Consider the following 22,872-nt stretch of genomic DNA (forward strand, 5'->3'; position numbering starts at 1 on the left):
ATGGTGGCCTCTTTTGAGGCAATTCCATATGCCCAGTTTCACACTCGCTTGTTGCAACAGGAGATCCTTACCCTCTGGGACAAGACCTCTCGGGGTCTAGACGATCGCATCCGCTTGTCTCAGCGGGTTTGGGCAGCTCTCCCTTGGTGGCTGTCCCCGATGAACCTGACGTCGGGGAGATCCTTTCTCCCGTTCTCCTGGACGATCGTCACCACCGATGCCAGCCTCCTAGGTTGGGGCGGCGTTCTCCAGTCTCGCACGGTTCAAGGGACTTGGTCGGCGGCAGAGTCTCGCCTTCCGATCAACATTCTGGAACTGAGGGCGATTTTCCACACTCTCTTCCATTGGACTCCTCTCCTTGCGGGCCTCCCGGTGAGGATTCAATCGGACAATGCCATGGCTGTGGCCTACATCAACCATCAGGGCGGGACCCGCAGCCGGATGGTGATGCGGGAGGTGCCGAGAATTCTGATGTGGGCGGAGTCGCACGTTCCGGTGTTATCAGCAGTTTACATTCTGGGAGTGGACAACTGGACAGCAGACTTTCTAAGCCGCAACAAAGTGGATCCAGGCGAGTGGTCTCTGCATCCAGATGTATTCGAAGAAATCTGCCGCAGATGGGGCCGTCCGGATGTGGACTTGATGGCGTCCAGGCTCAACAACAAGCTCCCGGTGTTCCTGGCTCACGAAGGTGGACGTGCTGGTGTCTCCATGGCAGGACTTCAGTCTCCTCTATGTCTTCCCTCCGCTTCCTCTACTACCGAAGGTTCTATGCAAGATCGAGGCGGAAGGGATTCCGACCGTTCTCATCGCTCCAGAGTGGCCTCGCGTGGTTCTCGGATGCTGGCGGACGCCCCATGGCCTCTTCCCGACAGAGAGGACCTACTGTCTCAGGGCCCGGTCTTCCACCAGAATTTACAGTCTCTTCGTTTAACGGCGTGGCTGTTGAAACCGCCATCCTGAAGAAGAGGGGGTTCTCGGATTCAGTGATTAGAACCATGATCAGTGCGAGGAAGCCTGCTTCCTCCCTGATTTACTATCGTACCTGGAAGGCCTTCCTGACTTTTTGTGAAAGCTCGGGGTTCCCTCCCCTTCGCTTTTCCATCCTGTTGGTGCTGTCTTTTTTTCAGTCCGGGCTTGAGATGGGACTGTCGCTAAGTTCCCTGAAAGGTCAGGTTTCGGCGCTGGCCGTCTTTTTTCAGAGGTCCCTTGCTCTTATGGGTCCTGTGAAGATTTTTCTTCAGGGGGTGGCACATTCGGTTCCCCCGTATGTTCCCCCTTTGCCTCCTTGGGATCTCATTTTGGTCCTGCTCGCTCTGCAGACGGCCCCCTTCGAGCCTCTGAGAGAGGTCTCCCTGACTTTTCTCACCTGGAAGGTGGTCTTCCTTGTGGCCATAACTTCCATCAGACGGGTGTCGGAGCTGGCCGCTCTTTCCTGCCAAGAGCCTTTCCTGTTTTTTCACCAGGATAAGGTTGTGCTCCGTCCGGTTCCCTCCTTTTTACCCAAGGTGGTCTCTTCCTTCCACCTTAACGAGGATCTTGTCCTGCCCTCCTATTGCCCTTCTCCGGCAAACCCCAAGGAACGCGCTCTACATTCCCTGGATGTCGTCCGGGCCTTGAAGGTGTATCTCACGGCTACCGCTTCCGTCCGCCGTTCAGACTCCCTCTTTGTGATTCCCGAGGGACCTCGTAAGGGTCTGGCGGCCTCCAAGGTCACTGTGGCGCGATGGATCCGCTCTGCTATTTCCGCAGCTTATCGCGCTCGTGGTAGGGTTCCCCCGGCTCGGATTACCGCTCACTCCACTAGGGCGGTGGGGGCTTCCTGGGCAAGGCTCAATCGTGCCTCTGCGTCTCAGCTGTGTAAGGCGGCCACCTGGTCGTCCTTGCATACCTTTACAAAGTTCTATCAGTTGCATTCACTTCGGCTGATGCTGTCTTTGGCCGCAGGGTTTTGCAGGCTGTGGTTCCTGTTTGACCGTTGGACGTTCCTCCTGGCGGTGCTGATACTTTTTCCCACCCCATGGACTGCTTTAGGACGTCCCATGGTCTGTGTCCCCCAATGGAAAAAAGTACGAGTAAAGGAGATTTTTTGTGAAACTCACCTGTAAAATCTTTTTCTCGTCTTTTCCATTGGGGGACACAGCTCCCACCCATTCAGCCTGTTGCAGGAGGGGTTTTTCAGTTCAGTTTCTGTTTGTGGTTGGACCTTATGGCTTGGTCCGATGGCTTTCATTATTTTTTCTTGGCTCCTCCTATTGCTTTTGCAACGCCTGAGTTCCTCCTGGTGGAGTCGGGGGGTATAGCCCGAGGAGGAGGAGCTCTTTTGTATTTGCATAGTGTCCCTCCTACTAATACCTCTAAGCTATACCCATGGTCTGTGTCCCCCAATGGAAAAGACGAGAAAAAGATTTTTCAGGTGAGTTTCACAAAAAATCTCCTTATAGCACTATAAATCTGATGGGCAGCAATATATAACTGAGCTAAGCAAGTTTTGGGTAAAAAAAAATTATATTTCCTAATTTCCCTGGTTCTCTTATGGCCCTTTTTGTTTACATACAATAACAACAATCTCTGCCCCTCCCCCTGCTCTGCAAAGGGCGTGAATAAGTCTGCCCTGACTGACATGTCTGACTGCTAGGATGCTCAGCAGCATGTTGTATGTGTAGAACTACAAGTCCCAGCTGTATAATGACACTGCTGATACACACAGGATCTTCTCTCTACCTGTTCTTGTGCAATGTTCTGCAGAACTCCTTTGTCAGCTTCTGTACCCAGCATTTGTCTCCTCACTGCCTGCAGCTCTACTCGGTAAAGCCTTCAGCCCTGAGTCTGTGCTCCTGAAGGGGTTAATCTTTCCTGAAGTATCCAGTAGGAGGGAGACACAGGGCAGACAACAGCAGCTCAGCCAGTGCAGGGGGCGTGGTCAGCACTGTGACCTCTCGTGTACAGACTCGTATCTGCTCTCTCAGGCTTGTGCACGAAGCATTATTAGAGCAGGGAGAGAAGCTGACATCACACATGACCCTCAGTGAAATCTGAGAAAGGAGCAACTACAGATGCAGTAAGTGCATGGTAAAGCTGTTACATTTGATTAGTTAGAAACATGCAAAGAACAAAAAAAATAACTCTGACAACCCCTTTAATAGTCATTAAGGGGTTGAAAATGTAATAGTGTCCTCTGAGTTGTGCGCCAACAGTATTTACTTCAGACACACATTAAAAATCTAAAGTAAAAAAGTGAATTTTTTTTGGAGGGTTTTTCCAATTTTAATGTGACTGTTAGGAGGTTTTAAAAAGCATCCAGAACTGCAGAAACGCTACAGCAGGGATCAGCAACCTCCGGCACTCCAGATGTTCTGAAACTACAACTCCCAGAGTGCTCCATTCACTTCTATGGGAGTTGTGAGAACAGCTGAGCATGTTTGCATGCTGGGAGTTGTAGTTTCACAGCAGCTGGAGTGCCGGAGGTTGCTGATCCCTGCCCTACAGTGTGTTCACAAGAACACCTTCAAAATTTAGTGCATTTTATTTTGTGTGGTTTTTTTTTCAGTGCAGATTTCCCCAAAGATGGGGCATGCTGCTTCTTTATTCAAGATAGAAAAAAGCAAATGCTGTTTCCCATTGAAAAAAATGGGAGGCTGCTTTAAGGCAGTTTTTGGAGCTGACTTTGAGGCAGAAACATGCCAAAATCGGGGCCAAGAAACTGTGTGAACTCGCCTGATAATGCTTGCCTTTCTGTTCCAATAAAAATAAAAAATAAATGGACAAAGAAGATAGAAATAACCTGACTTTTTCATTCTAATGTATACTTTCATTTATTTTATTTGTATTCCTTTATTTTTACTTATTAACTTGTACCATTTTTAAATATCGGCTTTTCTTTTCTAGGGGAGGAGCACTGCTAAGTAACCCCAGTGGACCAGGTTATCACATCATGCTCCCTTTCATCACATCTTTTCGATCAGTGCAGGTGAGAGATCCTATGTTTGTGTGGCATTCACACAGATGTCTGACCAGTAAAAAACTGATTTTTTTAATTTGATTTTTGTTTTTTTGAATTTTTTTTATTTATCCACGTAAAAACATCTTGACAGGTTACAGTTCTAGAACTGGTTACCAGAGTCAGCTGTCTTGTCGGGTTTGTTGTGGAGCTCAAGATAGGGTCAGCAAAGAGCAAAGGATCTAATGTTATTGATTGTTTCCCTGGATGTATAGAAGAAGCTACACATCTATTTGAGATAAAATACAGCCAAAAGGGCCATTTTGGACTTCTATCATTTGTGAAGGCAAACTATTGTCTGGTGAAAATGTGATGTGTTCTTTTTGGAAAATTTTGACCAAGAATACAGGTGTATGGCATGATTGGCTGATCATTTGACATTTTGCTCCTTTGTTACTCTATGTGGAGGGAGGCTGTACACCTTTACTTTCTGGACACTTTAAAAGTCTCTAATTTCTTGCTATGTGAACATATCAAATTCTTAAAATGGGAATTCACGTTTTCCCTCTATTCTCCTTTAGTGTTATTCGTAATCCCTTTAAAGGATTATCTCGGAATTAATAAAATAGAATTACTGGAAATATCACTTTATAGTAAACGCATTCCCAAATAGCTTTTATTTATAAAGGGTCCTTTTCTCTAGGGGGCAAGTATCCGGGGAGACAAAATGGCTGCTGCCCTATTGGCACACACAAAGTTGTCATAATGACATAGCAGGACGAGTTCCTTTAACCGCTTGCCGCCACGGTAACGCCGATAGGCGTCCGGACGGCAGCGCTCTCAGGTCTCAGCGACGCCTATTGGCGTCATCTCGTGAGACCCGAGATTTTGCGTGAATGCGCGCGTTCACAGCGGCGCGCAGCTCTGAAGTTAAACTACAGCCTGCCAGCGCTGATCATTCGCTGGCAGGCTGTAGATGTTTAAAAAATCGCATCAGAAAGGTATATTAGACGCTGTTTTATTAACAGCGTCTGATATACCTGGTCCTCTGGTGGTCCCTTTTGCTTGGATCCACCACCAGAGGACACAGGCAGCTCTGTAAGTAGCACCACACTACACCCCCCTGTCACTTATTAACCCCTGATCACCCCATATAGACTCCCTGATCACCCCCTTGTCATTGATCACCCCCCTGTAAGGCTCCATTCAGACGTCCGTATGTGTTTTGCGGATCCACGAATCCGCAAAACACTGACTCCGACAATGTGCTTTCCGCATTTTGCGGATCCGCACATTGCCAGAACTATATAGAAAATGCCTTTTCTTGTCCGCAATTGCGGACAAGAATAGGACATGTTCTATATTTTTGCGGAACAGAATTGCGGACGTGTGGATGGGGCCTAAGGGTCCCTTATCACCGCCAGTTAGTTAGCTACTTGTTAGATAGTTAGCGCCCAGCCCACCGCACAGCAGTCGCTGATTAGCGTCATCGCTGTCGCTAATCAGCACTAGTACTATATAGTATCTGTAAGTGATCAAGACTGATCGCAATCAGATCTATATCAGTACATTAGGGTCACCTTAGGCTCTACAAAAAACGCAGTGTTCGCCCGATCAGGCGCCTGATCTTGTGCGCGCACTTGCGTTCAGTCCGCCCCACCGCAGTGCCAGAATTTATTTTTTTCCTGATCACTGCAAAAACACCGTAAAATCGCTGCGGCGCTATAAAGATCAATTTTGAGCTTTTTGGTTGTAAATTTTTGTTTTATTGAGTCTTTATTAGCGATCGCAGCTTTACTTCGCAAGCACTCCTATGTCCTTTTCCCCTTTTTTTTTTTTTTTTTTTTTTTTGGCAGAGATTTTTTCATCCACATTGATCGATGCGAATGAAGAAATCTGTGTCGTTCATTTTTTCTTTCAGCCCAGAGGCTGAACAGAAAAAAAAATATCTCATTACCCGTATGCTCAATATAAGGAGAATAGCAGAAACTCCTAATGCTGGCCATACATGTAATGATTGCGGAGACCCTCAAATGCCAGGGCAGTACAAACACCCCACAAATGACCCCATTTTGGAAAGAAGACACCCCAAGGTATTCGCTGAGGGGCATATTGAGTCCATGAAAGATTTAACTTATGTCACAAGTTAGCAGAAAGGGAGACTTTGTGAGAAAAAACAAAAAAAATCTATTTCCGCTAACTTGTGCCAAAAAAAAATAATCTTGTATGAACTCGCCATGCCCCTCACGGAATACCTTGGGGTGTCTTCTTTCCAAAATGGGGTCACTTGTGGGGTATTTATACTGCCCTGGCATTTTAGGGGCCCTAAAGCGTGAGAAGAAGTCTGGAATCCAAATGCCTAAAAATGCCCTCCTAAAAGGTACTCATTGGCCCCTTTGCGCATCTTGGCTGCAAAAAAGTGTCACTCATGTGGTATCGCCGTACTCAGGAGTAGGGATCGACCGATATTGATTTTTTAGGGCCGATACCGATAATTTGTCAACTTTCAGGCCGATAGACGATAATTTATACCAATATTCTGGGAATTTTCATTTTTGAGAAAAAAAAAAAATTCCTACACAAATCTGCTGAAAATTAATGTTTATTGTTAACGTGTATTTTTTTATTTTTTTTGTAAATCTTTTTCATTTATACTTTTGTGTGTTTTTTTTTTTTTAACTAACTTTTAGCCCCGTTAGGGACTAGAACCCTTGTCCTATTCACCCTGATAGATCTCACACTGTCCCTGCTGCCCTGTGCTCTGTGCACACAGCAGCAGGGAGCTGAACATGGCAGCCAGGGCTTCAATAGCGTCCTGGCTGCCATGGTAACCGATCGAAGCCCCAGGTTTACACAGCTGGGGCTCCGATCGGAGGAGGAGGGGAGAGGGGATCCTGTGGCCACTGCCACCAATGATTAATACTGGGTGGGGGGGGGGGGGGCGCACTGCGCCACCAATGTTTTTACTATTGGGATGGGGGTGGGGGGCGCACTGCGCCACCAATGATTAATACTGGGGGGCTTGGGGGGGGGGGGGGGTGCACTGCGCCACCAATGAAGATAAGTCTCTCAATCATTCATATACAGGAGGCGGGAGCTGGCTGCAGAATCACATAGCCGGCTCCCGACCTCTATGAGCGGTAGCTGTGATCCGCGGCACCTAAGGGGTTAACTACCGCAGATCGCAGCTATTGCTCATAGAGGTCGGGAGCCGGCTATGTGATTCTGCAGCCAGCTCCCGCCTCCTGTATATGAATGATTGAGAGACTTATCTTCATTGGTGGCGCAGCGGCCACAGCCCCTCCCCTCCTCTTGTACTTCTTCCTCTCACTGGCTGCAGCGGCAGCAGCATCACAGGGGGAGGGAGAAACTGCTTCCTTCTCTCCTGTGCTGCTGAGGGAACACAGAGAGCGCTGAGAGCAGCACGATCTGTGTTCCCCATACGTTATCGGTATATCGGCAAAATAGATGCCGATACCGATAACGTTCAAAATCCTCAATATCGGCCGATAATATCGGTAGATCCTTAGTTTCTTCTATGTACTGTAAGCCCCACAAAGTGACTTCCTAACTAAACTGGTCCTTAAAGTGGGTTTTAGCAATTTTCTTAAAAATTAAAAATTTGCTTCTAAATTTCTAAGCCTTCTAACTTCCTGAAAAAATAAAATATTTACAAAATGATGCAAACATAAAGTAGACATATGGGGAATGTAAAGTAATAACTATTTTATGAAGTTTTATAATCTGTCTTTTTGAACATATTTTATTGTTTTCAATAAATTAAATATTACATACAGGAATGTGCAGTGTATATCTTATTTTCAAACACTAATGTAAGCCTGCATGGAACTTGTTGTCCCTCAACATAGAGATACAAGGAAACAGAGAATAGTAACATTACAATATAGTAATAGTAAGGAGAAAAAGGAGGGAAGTTTAAATAAAAAGGTAGGTATAGCAAAGTTTTCAATTTTTTTTGCAAATTTTGGATTTTTTATGCATAAAGGTAAAACCTATCAACTCAAATTTACCACGAACATGAAGTATGATGTGTCACGAGAAAACTGTCTCGGATTGGCTTGGATAAGTAAATGCGTTCCAAAGTTATTACCACAAAGTGACACATGTCAGATTTGGAAAATGGGGCTCTGGCATTTGGTCCGAACTGGCTGTCGCTTGAATGCATTAAATCAGTGTAGTTTGTTTACATGGTTAAAGTCCAAACAACAAAAAAAAATTATGCAGAAGTTGTATATGGGATAAGTAACTATATGAAAATATCTGTTAAGCACAATTGTCATCCCGGGAAAACCTCTTTAAAGGGGTTGTCCACTTTTTTTTTTTATATTGACCTATATTTGGGATAAGCTGAGAGTAAATGAAAAAGGGGCTCAAATTAAAAAATCAAGGGCTGTATGGTAAATTTTAAAATACCCCTACAAAGTTCAGGTTTATTTGGCCACATGTAACACTGGCAGATTGTGTCCTTTTTTTTTATTCTCCTTTTTTGAAGTACAATTTTTTTTTTAAGTCAAGTCTTTCTGCCAGTCTGGGGAACTTCGCTTCGGAAATTTCACCCTGGCACAATGTGCAGTGAACATTTGACCTGCATATCGCTGTAGCAAATTTGCATTTTACTTTGCCATCTGTATATGCACTGCCAGCTTCTTATACCTTGCCTTTTATTTCATTAATGGTGCTTGATCTGACACCTCTTGTGTGAAAAAGAAAAAAACAAAACAAAAACAAACAAACACCTGCGTGATGGGGAGATGCAGCGGTGGCCGAGCAGGGTGAGTATAACCTATGTGAGGTGCCTGGGCATTAGGGGGGACATTATATGGGTTGGATAACTCCTTTAAGTTAAAAAGCCTATTTTAAAATAAGGCAATGCTGGAAGGTGTTGCATATAGTGATCAAAGTTACAAGTTCCTTACTTTACATACATATGTCTTCTATTTTTTTTGTTTGGCCGCACTGTTTTTCCTCTTATCTCTTACAGGACAGTGTTAGGCTAGTTTCACACCCATGTTTGGTGCAGATCCGTCATGGATCTGCACAAACGCATGCATCCGTTCAGAACGGATCAGTTTGTATTATCTTTCTCATAGCCAAAACGGATCAGTCTTGAACACCATTGAAAGTCAATGGGGGAAGGATCCGTTTTCTATTGTGCCATATTGTCTGTGAAAACTGATCCATCCCCATTGACTTACATTGTGTGTCAGGACGGATCCGTTTGGCTCAATTTCGTCAGACGGACACAAAAAAAGCTGCAAGCAGCGTTTTGGTGTCCGCCTCCAAAGCGGAATGGAGGAGGAACAGAGCCAAACTGATACATTCTGAGCGGATCCTTATCCATTCAGAATGCATGAAGGTCAAAACTGATCCGTTTTGGACCGCTTGTGAGATCCCTGAACGGATCTCACAAACGGAAACCAAAACGCCAGTGTGAAAGTAGCCTTAGGCTGTTGCTGAAGTATTTCCTATGTCTGATAGACAAAGATGTGCACCATTTGTGAAATTAACCTCTTCAGGACACATGACTTACCGGTACATCATGTTGTCCTGGTACTTAAGGACACATGACGTACCGGTACGTCATGTGGTGTTCCGATCACTGCCGCCTGGCGGGGGGTAATCGGAACAAGGTGCCTGCTCAAATCATTGAGCAGGCACCTCGGCTAAATGCGCGCAGGGGGTCCCGGTTTGCTGCGCTTTCTGCAGTTTCTGGACCGCGGGGATCAGAAACGTTAACATGCCCAAAATATAGATTTGCACCCCTGAGTGATTTTATGGCGGTGGGTGGTGCAGGGGGGGGGGTTGTTTCAAAAATGAAATCATTGTGTAAAACTTATATAAATAAAGAAAGATATACATATTAGGTATCGCCGTGTCCGTATCGACCGTCTCTATAAAAATATCACATGACCTAACCCCTCAGATGACCACCGTAAAAAAATAAAAATAAAAACTGTGTAAAAAAAGCAATTTTTTGTCATCTTGCGTCACAAAAAGTGTAATAGCAAGCGATCAAAAAGTCATATGCACCCCAAAATAGTGCCAATCAAACCGTCATCTCATCCCACAAAAAATGAGACCCTACCCAAGATAATCGCCCAAAAACTGAAAAAAATATGGCTCTTAGACTATGGAGACACTAAAACATGATTTTTTTTGTTTCAAAAATGAAATCATTGTGTAAAACTTACATAAATAAAAAAAAAAAAGTATACATATTAGGTATCGCCGCGTCCGTATCGACCGGCTCTATAAAAATATCACATGATCTAACCCCTCAGGTGACCACCGTAAAAAAATAAAAATAATTTTTTTTTTCAAAAATAAAATCATTGTGTAAAACTTACATAAATAAAAAAAAATTGTATACATATTAGGTATCGCTGCGTCCGTGACAACCTGCTCTATAAAAATACCACATGATCTAACCTGTCAGATGAATGTTGTAAATAACAAAAAAAAAATGCCAAAAAAGCTATTTCTTGTTACCTTGCCGCACAAAAAGTGTAATATAGAGCAACCAAAAATCATATGTACCCTAAACTAGTACCAACAAAACTGCCACCCTATCCCGTCGTTTCTAAAATGGGGTCACTTTTTTGGGAGTTTCTACTCTAGGGGTGCATCAGGGGGGCTTCAAATGGGACATGATGTAAAAAAAAACAGTCCAGCAAAATCTGCCTTCCAAAAACCGTATGGCATTCCTTTCCTTATGCGCCCTGCCGTGTGCCCGTACAGCAGTTTACGACCACATATGGGGTGTTTCTGTAAACTACAGAATCAGGGCCATAAATAATGAGTTTTGTTTGGCTGTTAACCCTTGCTTTGTAACTGGAAAAAAAATATTAAAATGGAAAATCTGCCAAAAAAGTGAAATTTTGAAATTGTATCTCTATTTTCCATTAAATCTTGTGCAACACCTAAAGGGTTAACAACGTTTGTAAAATCAGTTTTGAATACCTTGAGGGGTGTAGTTTCTTAGATGGGGTCACTTTTATGGAGTTTCTACTCTAGGGGTGCATCAGGGGGGCTTCAAATGGGACATGGTGTAAAAAAAAAACAGTCCAGCAAAATCTGGTTTCCAAAAACCATACGGCGCACCTTTCCCTCTACGCCCTACTGTGTGCCCGTACAGTAGTTTACGGCCACATATGGGGTGTTTCTGCAAACTACAGAATCAGGGCAATAAATATAGCATTTTGTTTGGCTGTTAACCCTTGCTTTGTTACTGGAAAAAATTGATTAAAATGGAAAATGTGCCCAAAAAATCTAAATTCTGAAATTTTATCACCATTTGCCATTAACTCTTGTGGAACACCTAAAGGGTTTACGACGTTTGTAAAATCAGTTTTGAATACCTTTTGAGGGGTGTAGTTTCTAGAATGGGGTCATTTTTGGGTGGTTTCTATTATGTGAGCCTCACAAAGTGACTTCAGACCTGAACTGGTCCCTAACAAGTGGTTTTTTGAAAATTTCAGAAAAATTTCAAGATTTGCTTCTAAACTTTTAAGTCTTGTAACATCCCCCAAAAATAAAATATCATTCCCAAATTGATCCAAACATGAAGTAGACATATGGGGAATGTAAAGTAATAACTATTTTTGGAGGTATTACTATGTATTATAGAAGTAGAGAAATTGAAACTTGCTAATTTTTGGTAAATTTGGTATTTTTTTTATAAATAAAAAAATAATTTTTCTGACTTCATTTTACCCGTGTCATGAAGTACAATATGTGACGAAAAAACAATCTCAGAATGGCCTGGATAAGTCAGTGTTTTAAAGTTATCACCACTTGTGACACTGGTCAGATTTGCAAAAAAATCGCCTGGTCCTTAAGGTGAAATAAGGCTGTGTCCCTAAGGGGTTAACAGATTAAAGGGATGAATTGTGGGACTTTGAGAACATGAATGTTCCATTTGTTAAATCTCGGAAAGAGTTGCAAGAGATGTTTCTGTATTGCATTAGTGGTGTCAACAGTGATCAGTAAAGGGCATTCACATATGTAGACAGGGTTCTGGATGGCAGAACAGATGGCAGGAAGACACATGCTCTTCAAAATCACTGTATAAGAACTGCTGCTGTATCTCAAAGGACAGCCACAGGATCACATATTTTTTCTGCATTAGCCTCTGTGGTGGTCACCTGGACCTTAAAAGATCATGTACTGCATTCACTCACTCCACTAGCAGATTTTTAACTGACCTCTCCTCATTGAAAAGAGTGCCTGAAATGGTGCCGCGAGAGTGCCCATTTGAAACATGAATGGCAAACAGTAGTGTTCAATGATGAAAACAGGTTCTGTCTTGGTACTAATGATGGCCGCATTCGTGAAGGGAGCATATGTCCAGGACATAGTAGAATCAGGCAGCCTTTTTTGACTCTGGAGAAGTGGTGTTCCAACAACATAATGCCTGCCCACATACTGCCCGTGCTACACAACATGTTCTTCAGGGTATCCAGTCACTCCTCTGGCTAGCTTGATCACCAAATCTCTCCTCCATCAAGCATGTCTTAAACTGCTAAGCAACATGATTGCCTCACTGCTTCCTGACCTAATTGGTGAGGAGCAGGTGGGATTTGTATTGGGCAGGGAGGGTAGACACAATGTTAGCAGAGTCTTACATGCATTTTTTTATGCCAACTCTAAAAAGATGCCCCTAGTCCTTCTAGGAACAGACGCGGAAAAGGCGTTTGATAGAGTGAGCTGGAGGTTTATTCACGATGTACTCTTCCCCATCAGCCCGTATACTGGTGAATGGTACAATGTCAGACTCCTTTAGCATTGGAAATGGTACCAGACAGGGTTGCCCACTATCTCTTACGCTCTTCATATTAGCCATGGAAACGCTGCTTCTGAAATTTAGGCAGACCCCTAATATTAAAGGTTTGAGAATAAATAAGTGAGCACAAAATGGCAGCGTTTGCCGATTTGTTATTGTTCATTTCAAATCTGCAAATGGCCATGCCGTATGTAATGGATGTTTTCGAAGCATTTAGTAAAGCATCTAATTTCAAGATTAACTTTGACAAATCAGAGGCTCTAGGGCAGACCTGGGCAAACTACGGCCCGCGGGCCGTATACGGCCCGGCGGACCTTTTAATCCGGCCCCCGGGCGGAGCCAGAGGCGTGCCAAGCAACGATACCCCTCCTCCGCGAATGAAGAGGACTTCCGACTCGGCGTGCTGCGTGTGGCATGGCGCGGTGGCAGGGAGGCAGCGTCAGCGGCAGTACTGTCTAGGTAAGACACAGCAGGGGGGGGGGGTGCCTCGTGCGAGCCGTACCCGGGACCCGGCCGGCCGCAATTATTCCCTTCTCTGTAACAGCGCAGCGCCCGCGGCTCTCATAGTATCGGCTGTGACTGTCTGACACTGACAGTCACAGAGCCGACAAGCATGAAGCTGCGGCCGCCTCCCCCTGTGCTGTGTGTAGTCAGTGTGACTAACACATGGCTGATCATCTCTGAGCATTACGTTTCTAAAGGCAAGGGGGGGGGGGGGGGGGGGGGGGGGGGGAGGGGTGTGTACTATTGTAAGGGGGGGGGGGGTGTTCTGTATATGATGGGGGGGCCGGGGGGGTGTTCACAGGGGGACAATGGCTGGATTCACAGGGGGACAATGGCTGGATTCACAGGGGGACAATGGCTGGATTCACAGGGGGACAATGGCTGGATTCACAGGGGACAATGGCTGGATTCACATGGGGACAATGGCTGGATTCACAGGGGGACAATGGCTGGATTCACAGGGGGACAATGGCTGGATTCACAGGGGGACAATGGCTGGATTCACAGGGGGACAATGGCTGGATTCACAGGGGGACAATGGCTGGATTCACAGGGGACAATGGCTGGATTCACATGGGGACAATGGCTGGATTCACAGGGGACAATGGCTGGATTCACATGGGGACAATGGCTGGATTCACAGTGGGACAATTGCTGGATTCACAGGGGGACAATGGCTGGATTCACAGGGGGACAATGGCTGGATTCACAGGGGGACAATGGCTGGATTCACAGGGGGACAATGGCTGGATTCACAGGGGGACAATGGCTGGATTCACAGGGGGACAATGGCTGGATTCACAGGGGGACAATGGCTGGATTCACAGGGGACAATGGCTGGATTCACAGGGGACAATGGCTGGATTCACAGGGGGACAATGGCTTTCACTAATATGAGTCACAAATAGTGAAAAATGTTCATTGTTTTGGGAAATTTTGTTTAATAAATTTAAATTTTTTTCTTGTAAGGCAACCTCACTTTTTCATTGTTTAACTATAACAAGTACTCGTACCAGTTGTCCAACAATGATATTTACTGCTTTTTATAAAGAAATACAATTGATTTTATGCAGTATTGAGTTTAGCCTTTTGGCCCGGCCCTCCAAAATATTTTCAGTTTCTCATGTGGCCCCATCGAAAAAATAATTGCCCACCCCTGCTCTAGGGAAATCTCTCTCCCCTCCCCTGTTGGGAAGAATAAAGCCTCATGCACACGTCCGTGTGATACCGGCCTGGATGTCTTCTGAGTGCAGGAGCGCACGGCGTCATTGGTTGCTATGACGCCGTGCGCTTCCTGCTGCCGCCGCAGTACAGTAATACACTGGTATGATCTATGCCAGCAGGAAGCGCACAGCGTCATAGCAACCAATGACTGGTTAAGCATGAGGCTTAAAAGATATGACCCCTTTTAAATGGCCTGCTAATCAATTATCTGGGGATCATAATACCTGCCAATTGAAGTTGATTTTTAGTAAGTTTCTCTGGGCTGATAGGCTACCCTTCTCGCTCCTCACTAAGAAAAAGAAACAAGGAGGTATTTTCCTACCAGATGTCAACTCATACCTACAAGCCATTCACCTAGAAAGATGGATAGCATTAACACGACCTGACCCGATGCCTAAACACATTGATATGGAAAAGTCCCTGCTGGGGAGACTAAGGGAATTCCTGCTATGGTATAATACGCCCTTGCCAAATAAGCAGGATTTACCGAGTGAACTAATAAGAAACGCAATATATAAATGCCAAAGATCTAATGCGCTAAATTATGGGGAAGAATAAACTGTCCCCCTTAGCCCCCCTTCATATACTACCACAGATAATTGCAAACCGCCCTTTGGAGACCACAAAAATCTGGTTGTCTGTAGCTCACCTTAGGATAGGCGATTATCATTCCAAAACCAGTAAGGATTTCTACAAAGACATCACCGGCAAACCTAGTGAAACAAGAGATATCCTACAAGTTTGGGATTTTGAAAAATCTTGTACTAATTTCAAAAGATCCAACCACCTGCCCCTGCCTGACCCTACATGGCTAGAGAATTATGTACACTGCTCAAAAAAATAAAGGGAACACAAAAATAACACATCCTAGATCTGAATTAATTAAATATTCTTCTGAAATACGTTCTTTACATAGTTGAATGTGCTGACAACAAAATCACACAAAAATTCAAAAATGGAAATCAAATTTTTCAACCCATGGAGGTCTGGATTTGGAGTCACACTCAAAATTAAAGTGGAAAAACACACTACATGCTGATCCAACTTTGATGTAATGTCCTTAAAACAAGTCAAAATGAGGCTCAGTAGTGTGTGTGGCCTCCACGTGCCTGTATGACCTCCCTACAACGCCTGTGCATGCTCCTGATGAGGTGGCGGACGGTCTCCTGAGGGATCTCCTCCCAGACCTGGACTAAAGCATCTGCCAACTCCTGGACAGTCTGTGGTGCAACGTGACGTTGGTGGATAGAGCGAGACATGATGTCCCAGATGTGCTCAATTGGATTCAGGTCTGGGGAACGGGCGGGCCAGTCCATAGCATCAATGCCTTCGTCTTGCAGGAACTGCTGACACACTCCAGCCACATGAGGTCTAGCATTGTCTTGCATTAGGAGGAACCCAGGGCCAACCGCACCAGCATATGGTCTCACAAGGGGTCTGAGGATCTCATCTCGGTACCTAATGGCAGTCAGGCTACCTCTGGCGAGCACATGGAGGGCTGTGCGGCCCTCCAAAGAAATGCCACCCCACACCATTACTGACCCAATGCCAAACCGGTCATGCTGGAGGATGTTGCAGGCAGCAGAACGTTCTCCACGGCGTCTCCAGACTCTGTCACATGTGCTCAGTGTGAACCTGCTTTCATCTGTGAAGAGCACAGGGCGCCAGTGGCGAATTTGCCAATCTTGGTGTTCTCTGGCAAATGCCAAATGTCCTGCACGGTGTTGGGCTGTAAGCCCAACCCCCACCTGTGGACGTCGGGCCCTCATATCACCCTCATGGAGTCTGTTTCTGACCGTTTGAGCAGACACATGCACATTTTTGGCCTGCTGGAGGTCATTTTGCAGGGCTCTGGCAGTGCTCCTCCTGTTCCTCCTTGCACAAAGGCAGAGGTAGCGGTCCTGCTGCTGGGTTGTTGCCCTTCTACGGCCTCCTCCACGTCTCCTGATGTACTGGCCTGTCTCCTGGTAGCGCCTCCATGCTCTGGACACTACGCTGACAGACACAGCAAACCTTCTTGCCACAGCTCGCATTGATGTGCCATCCTGGATAAGCTGCACTACCTGAGCCACTTGTGTGGGTTGTAGACTCCGTCTCATGCTACCACTAGAGTGAAAGCACCGCCAGCATTCAAAAGTGACCAAAACATCAGCCAGGAAGCATAGGAACTGAGAAGTGGTCTGTGATCACCACCTGCAGAACCACTCCTTAATTGGGGGTGTCTTGCTAATTGCCTATAATTTCCACCTGTTGTCTATCCCATTTGCACAACAGCATGTGAAATTGATTGTCACTCAGTGTTGCTTCCTAAGTGAACAGTTTGATTTCACAGAAGTGTGATTGACTTGGAGTTACATTGTGTTGTTTAAGTGTTCCCTTTATTTTTTTGAGCAGTGTATTATTACCTACTCTGCCAGCTAAATGCCCATCCACGATATAGACAGCTGTTGGCACCTTGAGATTCCCAAGGACCCAACTATCTAAATAACTGGGAGCGAGAGTTGAACATAAAACTAGACGAGAGTAGTAGATCCTCCATCCTTGCCCACTCTCATGGGTTCTCTAAATGTGTCAGGATCCAAGAAAATTCCTTTAAGACACTATCTAGGTGGTATAGGACCCCAGAATTCCTCCACTGAATAAATCTGTCCCCCTCAGATCAATGTTGGCGGTGCTCTTCAGGAATTGGCAACATCTCACATATTTGGTGGTTTTGCCCCAAATTGAAAGAGTTCTGGTCAGGGATTGAATTTATAATTAATAAAATATGTCCCAGTAGGGTAAAGCTATCTGCCCCATTAGTACTGCTTTGGCTACCAGCAGCGCACTTTAGACCAAATAAATCAAATTTGGCCACTCATATGATCACGGCAGCAAAGCTACTCACTCCACTAAGATGGAGAGAGACGAACCCTCCGATTATCTCTATGTGGTATAAGGTGACACACAAATGTCGCATGGAAGAGTTAGCTAGCTGGGAAAACAAGACTAGGAAAGCTTGCCATATATTTAGGAAACCATGGTTAACACACGTAAAGGAGAGAATGGAACTAGATACAAAAGGTTGTCTTGATACGATCAAGGGATGTTCAAAGTTCTGTCCGCCTTCTATAATGATTACACACATATTCCAATACATATGAAGATCTGGGTCGACAACACCCTCCCCCTGATTCCCCCCCCCCCCCCTACTCCCTCTCCTCTGCTTTTTCATCACATGTATACTCGGATAACCAGCTATCCGTACATTGTATAATGATGTCATGTGATCCATGTCTCCTGTGTTGTCAGGCGATTAGCCTCTGAAGGTTCTATATAATGTACTTAATCTTACATGGAACTTGATCAATAACTAAACGATTGTACATTGGTATATGTCTCATTGACCTGTCTGATCATCCCTGTATACTGTATGTATATGCTCACTTTTCATATCCACAAAGTTCAATAAAAAGAGATTTGTTAAAAAAAAAAATGTCTTAAACTGGATGGGGCAGTGGATCTCCCATGCACAACAACCACCATGGCTGAACTACGGGTCCAATTTCAAAGAGCTTGGAATGACATACCATAGGAGGAGATACAGTTATAATACCTGAGTGGCAGCCTGTATCTTGGCAGGGGGAGATGCCACCTAGTGTTAATGTGACCCTGCCTGAACATATACACTGCTGCAGAGCCCAAAATAAAGGGTGCACCACTTTTGTTGTGCGATTGCTAACCAAGCACCACTAGCAGTTTATACTTTACAATCTCAGCTCAAACACCTTCTCCAAGTGTTCTTTTTCAACTAATGTTTATGCCAGGATGAAATTTGATTTGAGTGTTTCTGTACGGGTACCTCAAACTGGGATGGGGATGCTGCCATTGCCATGTATTGTTGTCCATATAAGGAAATCCCTCTTGTCCTTATACTTGACACACCATAAGTTGTCACTGCACTGTGCCTTGCTGTCACACTTTCTGAGTGTTTACCCATGCAGCAACTTAGGGACACATTTATGATCCCCCCCCCCACCCGTGTTGCATTCGGCTTTAATACAAGCGAGGTACTTGAATTGTGGGACTCAAGTTTAACCCCTTAAGGACACAGCCTTTTTACACCTTAGGACCAGGCCATTTTTTGAAAATCTGACCAGAGTCCCTTTAAGTGCTGATAACTTTAAAACGCTTTGACTTATCCAGGCCGTTCTGAGATTGTTTTTTCGTCACATATTGTACTTCATGACACTGGTAAAATGGAGTCAAAAAAATAATTTTTTTTGCACCAAAAAATACCTAATTTAACAAAAAATTTAGAAAAATTTGCAAATTTCAAAGTTTCAGTTTCTCTACTTCTGTAATACATAGTAATACCCCTAAAAATTGTGATGACTTTACATTCCCCATATGTCTACTTCATGTTTGAATTGTTTTGGGAATGATAATTTATTTTTTGGGGATGTTATAAGGCTTAGAAGTTTAGAAGCAAATCTTGAAATTTTTCAGAAATTTACAAAAACTCAATTTTTAGGGACCAGTTCAGGTCTCAAGTCACTTTGCGAGGCTTACATTATAGAAACCACCCAAAAATGACCCCATCTAAGAAACTACACCCCTCAAGGTATTCAAAACTGATTTTGCATACGTTGTTAACCCTTTAGGTGTTGCACAAGAGTTATTGGCAAATGGGGAGGAAATTTGAGAATTTCATTTTTTTGTCTAATTTTTCATTTTAACCCATTTTTTCCACTAACAAACCAAGGGTTAACAGCCAAACAAGACTGTATCTTTATTGCCCTGACTCTGCCGTTTACAGAAACACCCAATATGTGACCGTAAACTACTGTACGGCCACACAGCGGGGCGTAGAGGGAAAGGTGCGCCGTATGGTTTTTGGAAGGCTGATTTTTATGGACCGGTTTATTTACACCATGTCCCATTTGAAGCCCCCTGATGCACCCCTAGAGGAGAAACTCCCTAAAAGTGACCCCATCTAAGAAACTACACCCCTCAAGGTATTCAAAACTGATTTTACATACGTCGTTAACCCTTTAGGTGTTGCACAAGAGTTATTGGCAAATGGCGATGAAATTTGAGAATTTCATTTTTTTGCCTAATTTTCCATTTTAACCCATTTTTTCCACTAACAAAGCAAGGGTTAACAGCCAAACAAGACTGTATCTTTATTGCCCTGACTCTGCTGTTTACAGAAACACCCAATATGTGGCCGTAAACTACTGTACGGGCACACAGCGGGGCGTAGAGTGAAAGGTGCGCCGTTTGGTTTTTGGAGGGCTGATTTTGCTGGACTGTTTTTTTTGGCACCATGTCCCATTTGAAGCCCCCCTGATGCACCCCTAGATTATAAACTCCATAAAAGTGACCCCATCTAAGAAACTACACCCCTCAAGGTATTCAAAACTGATTTTACAAACTTTGTTAACCCTTTAGGTGTTGCACAAGATTTAATGGAAAATAGAGATACAATTTCAAAATTTCACTTTTTTGGCAGATTTTCCATTTTAATATTTTTTTTCCAGTTACAAAGCAAGGGTTAACAGCCAAACAAAACTCATTATTTATGGCCCTAATTCTGTAGTTTACAGAAACACCCCATATGTGGTCGTAAACCGCTGTACGGGCACACGGCAGGGCGCAGAAGGAAAGGAACACCATATGGTTTTTGGAAGGCAGGTTTTGCTGGACTGTTTTTTTTTACACCATGTCCCATTTGAAGCCCCCCTGATGCACCCCTAGAGTAGAAACTCCAAAAAAGTGACCCCATTTTAGAAACTACGGGATAGGGTGGCAGTTTTGTTGGTACTAGTTTAGGGTACATATGATTTTTGGTTGCTCTATATTACACTTTTTGTGCGGCAAGGTAACAAGAAATAGCTTTTTTGGCACCGTTTTTTTTTTGTTATTTACAACATTCATGTGGTAATTTTATAGAGCAGGTTGTCACGGACGCGGCGATACCTAATATGTATACAATTTTTTTTATTTATGTAGGTTTTACACAATGATTTCATTTTTGAAACAAAAAAAATGATGTTTTAGTGTCTCCATAGTCTAAGAGCCATAGTTTTTTCAGTTTTTGGGCGATTATCTTGGGTAGGGTATGATTTTTGCGGGATGAGATGACGGTTTGATTGTTACAATTTTGGCGTACATGCGACTTTTTTGATCACTTTTATTACCTTTTTTGGGAAGTAAGGTGGGCAAAATTTCAATTTCATCATAGTTTTTTATTTTTTATTTTTTATTTTTATGGTGTTCACCGTTCGGGTAAAGTAACATGACCGTTTTATAGATCAGGTCGTTACGGACGCGGCGATACCAAACATGTGTAGGGAATTTTATTTTTTTCATTTTTTATCAGTGATAAATGTGTTTTTTGATTTTTACTTTTTTTTCACTTTTATTCACTTTTTTTGGACCCAGACCCACTTGGTTCTTGAAGATCCAGTGGGTCTGATGTCTGTATAATACAGTACAGAACAATATATATTGTACTGCACTGTATTTTACTTACACTGAACAGATCTATGCCTTTCAGCACAGATCTGTTCAGCACCATGGACAGCAGGACGCCTGAGAGGCGTCCTGTTGCCATGGGAACCTTCCCCGTCTGCTCAGAACTTCGCAGACGGGGAAGGGTAAGGAGGGGATCTCTCGGGGGGCTGTCTGGGGGCTCTCTCCCTCTCCATCGGGGGGCTGCAAAGTCACAGCAGCCCCTCGATGGGAGAGGGAGGGAGCTCCCTACGCTGTTAACCTTTTCCATACAGCGGTCCGTACGGACCGCTGTATGGAAAGGGTTAAACGGCTGACATCGCATCGCAGATGTCAGCCGTTTATACCAGGGTGCCAGCAATGTGCTGGCACCCTGGTATACCCACTGAACACCAATGAATTTTCAAGGGGAGGCGGGCGGGGGATTGCGATCCCGCCTCCCGCACCGCCCACACCGCCCGCAACCCTCCCCCTGCACCTCCCGCCACCATAAAAATCATTCGGGGGTGCAGGGGGGGGTGAAAAAACTTTTTTTAGGCATATAAAGTTTCTGATCCCCGCGCATTTAGCCTAGGTGCCTGCTCAATGATTTGAGCAGGCACCGGGTTCCGATCACTGCCGGCCGGGCGGCAGTGATCGGAACAACACATGACGTACCGGTACGTCATGTGTCCTTAAGTACCAGGACATCATGACGTACCGGTACGTCATGTGTCCTTAAGAGGTTAATAAATAATTATCCAAATAGAGGTGGTAACCCCGGGCCAACAATGGAGGTATCCAGTCCCAGACAATTTTCCCAGTAACTCCAAGGATGGGTAGTAATCTTGGGAGTCAATTCTCCTGTCTGTCCGTTCATATATCTTATGTATAAATTTGTATGTTTAACCTGAGGTACTCTCGCATAGTCCGTGTAAAGATGTATAAGCTATCTGTGGGAAAAATGCGTTTTATTCATTTGCAAATTATCTAACTTTAGAACCAACAGGATGGCCAGAGCCCTCAGAGAACCAGTTTATTACACACCTTCAGCTTCAGTCTCTCCCCCTTCGCCTGGATTGACAGGGCTAGACATCTCTTCTAGCCTTGTCTTGTGCCTGCGCCGTATATTCTGGTCTTGGCGATTGCTCAGTGGGTCTCCTGTTGCACTGCAAGTGCAGATTCCAACTGACCAAGCTCACACTTGTGCTATGTCTCCTGCCTCTCGGTTCTTGCTCGGTTGGAATTTGTGCTGCTTGGAGAGCTTTCATGTGAAAAAGTAGATCTGTAAAGGTCTGCTAACCAAACTTTCTCATTTCCAAAACCTGTTATCAATGGCATATGTGTATCTTGTATAAAGTGCAACTTGAGAGTGGAGTTGTTTCTTACTTTTGAATCATCATCCATATATTTACAGTATTAGATAAAAATACATCCTGAAATGTGTTCTTGGTTCCCAAATATTCAAATGTGATGCCCGGTGGTGAGGCACTGTGTTTGTACTTGTTCTAGCCTTGGTAAGATCTTTGAACGATATGTAAAAAATACAACTGACCTGAGTGCACATATATAGCTTATAACTGCAGTATTTTTTTCCCCTACTTTTATTTTGCAGACAACTTTACAAACTGACGAGGTGAAAAATGTACCCTGTGGTACCAGGTATGTGCCAGTACCTTCCAAAGTTAGCCCACTTTCACATGTCTGTCAGATGATATCCATGACAAGACAGTAAGTGGGGGAGATATATCAAGACTGGCGCATTCAATCTTGATCTCCCTGCACTGACGTGAGATGTTCCTAATTTATGAAGAAACAGAGGCCTCTTGTCAGGTGCATTTCTGCCCTGCCGTGCACCAGAAACTGAAGTCTACGCCAGCTACAGGCTAGCGTATACTTCAGATATAATTTCCACAGCTTTCTGGCA

At 44.4% G+C, this 22,872-nt stretch overlaps 1 protein-coding gene across 5 annotated transcripts in view; it reads left to right on the plus strand.

The window, feature by feature from the left end:
• The window catches only part of LOC121005185 (erlin-1-like), a 343,035-nt gene that overhangs the window by 19,694 nt on the left and 300,469 nt on the right, over nucleotides 1–22,872 (plus strand). For all 5 annotated transcript variants that reach the window (XM_040437766.1, XM_040437767.1, XM_040437768.1 and 2 more), the window contains 2 exons: nucleotides 3,889–3,970; nucleotides 22,561–22,607. In XM_040437766.1, coding sequence (XP_040293700.1) covers nucleotides 3,889–3,970; nucleotides 22,561–22,607 — 129 coding nt within the window. The remainder of the gene's footprint in view (nucleotides 1–3,888; nucleotides 3,971–22,560; nucleotides 22,608–22,872) is intronic.

The sequence above is a fragment of the Bufo bufo genome, chromosome 6, assembly GCF_905171765.1.
Source record: "Bufo bufo chromosome 6, aBufBuf1.1, whole genome shotgun sequence".
NCBI classification, from domain to species: domain Eukaryota; kingdom Metazoa; phylum Chordata; class Amphibia; order Anura; family Bufonidae; genus Bufo; species Bufo bufo.